Genomic DNA, 3,205 nt, shown 5'->3' on the forward strand with positions numbered 1-3,205 from the left:
CGACTGAGACCTTGCAAGAAACTTGGGAAAGATTTAAAGGTATGCTGGTGAAGTGTCCTCACCATGGCATTCCAGACCAGATGCTTGGCCAGAGATTCTACATGGGATTAGCTGACAATCTAAAGGCCAATGTGGATGTTTCAGCTAGTGGTGCATTTTTTAGTAAGACATTCACCGAGTGCAAGGTCCTTCTTGACAAGATGTCCTAGAATTCGGGATGGATGACTAGAGGTACAACACTGGAACCCATAGTGCATTCAGTGACCCTTGAACCAAATAATTCGCATGCGGAGAACATGGCCACACTTCTAACCCAGATGAATATTTTGACAAAGAAGATAGATGAGATGGGTACCAAACAGGTGCATATTGTTGACACGACAAATGAAGGACTGTGTACACCCTGTGTTAATCAGTCCTATGTGTGTTCATGGAGCGGAGAAGGTGAAAATCAACGGGCAAGGGAAGATATTAATTATGTTAACAACTTTGGGGGTCAGAGACTAGAAGGACAACAGTGGAGACCGACACCAAATCAGCAATACAGACCCAACATGCCTCAGCCTGGGGGCATGCAAGCTCAAGGCCAAATGGTGCCATACCACCCAAGACAACAAGGCTACCCATAACAAAACCAGCAATAGTTGACATATCAGCCACCTCCTCAGCAGCAAGATAACAACATGGTAGAGATCAGGGGGATGCTCCAGCAACTCATTGGGACAAACGGTAAGCTGCAAGAAAAGTTGGAAATATATAATTCAGCTATAAAGAACATCGAAACTCAGTTGGGGTAGTTGTCTATGGCTTTAAACAATCGCCCCCAGGGAACATTGCCAGCGGATACAAATACTAACCCCAAGAAGCAAAACCCGAATCAGATAATGGCAGTAAGTCTTCGGAATGGGAGAGATTTAGACAAAGAGCAGGAGGTTGCACAAGCCAGCAAGGAGACTATGCCGGCCACGCCAATTCCACTAGAGGTAGATGAACCAACAAATCTGACTGAAGTGGTAGTTGAACAGGGTTAAGATGAAAAGGGTAAGGCTAAGGTAAATGAACAAGCTACAGAACAGGTGGTGCCTCCTGTGCCACAGAACCCCAATAGAGAGAAGCCAGCAAGCAGTGCACAAAGGGTGATACCTGCACCATCCCCTCGGAGACTGGTAAAACAAAAGAAGGAAGATCAATACAAGAAATTCAGGGAGATGCTGCGTCAAATTCAGTTGGATGTTCCTTTGATGGATGCCTTGAGGGAGATGCCAGGTTGTGCAAAGACGATGAAAGACCTAATGTCACGGAAGTTTGATTTTCAGGATCTATCCACAGTAACTCTGACGCAGACCTGCAGCGCGGTAGTGACCAGACCGATGGCTCAAAAGATGTCTGACCCAGGTAGCTTCACTATTCCGTGCACGATTGGGAGTTATGTATTTGCAAAGGCATTACGTGATTTGGGAACCAACATAAATTTGATGCCTCTGGCTGTATACACCAAACTATGTATTGGCAGAGCTAGACCGATTTCGTTGCTGCTGCAGCTAGCTGACCGCACGGTAAAAAGACCTACGGGGATTCTTGATGATGTATTGGTGCAAGTGGGGAAATTCGTGTTCCCTGCAGACTTTGTTATTCTGGATTGTCAGGTAGATGAGGAGATACCTATCATTTTAGGTAGGCCATTTTTGGCCACTAGGAGAGCCCTGGTCGATTGTGAGACTAGGGAATTAAAAATGAGACTGAATGATGAAGAAGTCATATTCAATGTTCAGCAATCTATGAGGAGACCCAGTGGATATGCGAATTGCTCTCTAGCGGAGGCAGTGGATGTGATCCTGCAAGAAGATGATATGGCCATGACTGCTAAAGATCCATTGGAGGGATGTCTGATAAATTTAGAGGAAATAGATGCTGGAAGGTTGGCTAAGTGGGTCATGGCACTTGAAGGCCAAGGATTCTGGAAAAGAGAACCTCAGTTCGAGTCCCTTGAGTTTGAGAAAAGGGCTACACCTCCAGCAAAACTATCGGTAGAGGAACCACCGAAGTTGGAGCTGAAGCCACTCCCAGCTCACCTCAGGTACGTTTTCTTAGGCCCCGATTCTACGTTGCCTATTATTATATCATCCGGTTTGTTAGATGTGCAGGTAGAACAGCTCTTACAGGTACTGCAGGAAAGCAAAACTGTCATTGGCTGGACCATGGCAGACATAAAGGGTATCAACCCAGCCTTCTGTATGCACAAGATTCTCTTGGAAGAAGGGCACAAACCTTCTAGAAAACATCAACGAAGGCTGAACCCGAACATGAAGGAGGTGGTAAAGAAGGAAGTGATCAAATGGTTAGATACGAGAATCATCTTCCCCATCTCTGATAGCAATTGGGTCAGTCCTGTCCAATGTGTGCCGAAAAAGGGGGAATGACAATTGTGCAAAACGAGAACAATGAGTTGATCTCAACTCGTACAGTCACAGGATGGTGAATTTGCATGGATTACCGAAAATTGAACACAGCCACCCGGAAAGACCACTTCCCCTTGCCTTTCATTGACCAAATGTTGGACAGGCTGGCCGGGCGCTCGCACTTCTGTTTCTTGGATAGTTATTCGGGGTACAATCAGATATCAATAGCCCCTGAAGATAGAGAGAAAACATCCTTCACTTGTCCATATGTCATCTTCGCCTTTTGGAGAATGCCTTTTGGGCTTTGCAATGCACCAGCGACATTTTAACGGTGCATGTTAGCCATTTTCACAGACATGGTGGAGGATATTATGGAGGTCTTTATGGATGATTTCTCCGTGGTGGGAGATTCATTCGAGGACTGTCTTTACAACTTAAGAAGAGTGCTTAAAAGATGTGTGGAGACAAATTTAGTGTTGCACTGGGAAAAGTGCTATTTTATGGTACAGGAAGGGATAGTCCTGGGACATCGAGTGTCCAGTAAGGGAATTGAGGTCGACCATGCCAAGGTTGACATGATTGAAAAACTACCACCGCCCACTTTGGTTAAGGCGGTGAGAAGTTTCCTTGGGCAGCCGGGTTCTACAGGCGATTCATCAAAGATTTCTCCAAAATTGTTAACCCATTATGCAAACTCCTTGAAAAGGATTACCCCTTTGTGTTTTCTAATGAATACAGGTTGGCATTTGAGGAACTGAAGAAAAGATTGGTGATTGCACCCATCATTGTTACACCCAACTGGGAGC

General features: G+C 45.4%; 1 protein-coding gene across 1 annotated transcript; it reads left to right on the forward strand.

Annotated features, from left to right (window-relative positions):
• Positions 1–803: 803 nt before the first annotated feature.
• LOC138882871 (uncharacterized) lies at positions 804–2,420 on the forward strand. The gene is made up of 2 exons (XM_070163509.1): positions 804–1,013; positions 1,098–2,420. Exons 1-2 carry the CDS (start codon positions 804–806, stop codon positions 2,418–2,420), a joined length of 1,533 nt encoding a protein of 510 aa, XP_070019610.1.
• The last annotated feature ends 785 nt before the right edge of the window (positions 2,421–3,205 follow it).

This window comes from Nicotiana sylvestris, chromosome 2 (genome assembly GCF_000393655.2).
Source record: "Nicotiana sylvestris chromosome 2, ASM39365v2, whole genome shotgun sequence".
In the NCBI taxonomy this organism is placed as follows: Eukaryota; Viridiplantae; Streptophyta; class Magnoliopsida; order Solanales; family Solanaceae; genus Nicotiana; species Nicotiana sylvestris.

Bases quoted from the DNA above. Each gene is read 5' to 3' on its own strand.
- LOC138882871 (XM_070163509.1), top strand. From the start codon at position 804: ATGGCTTTAAACAATCGCCCCCAGGGAACATTGCCAGCGGATACAAAT. The intron at 1,014-1,097 runs GTAGTTGAACAG...CCTGTGCCACAG, and splicing joins CAACAAATCTGACTGAAGTG to AACCCCAATAGAGAGAAGCC.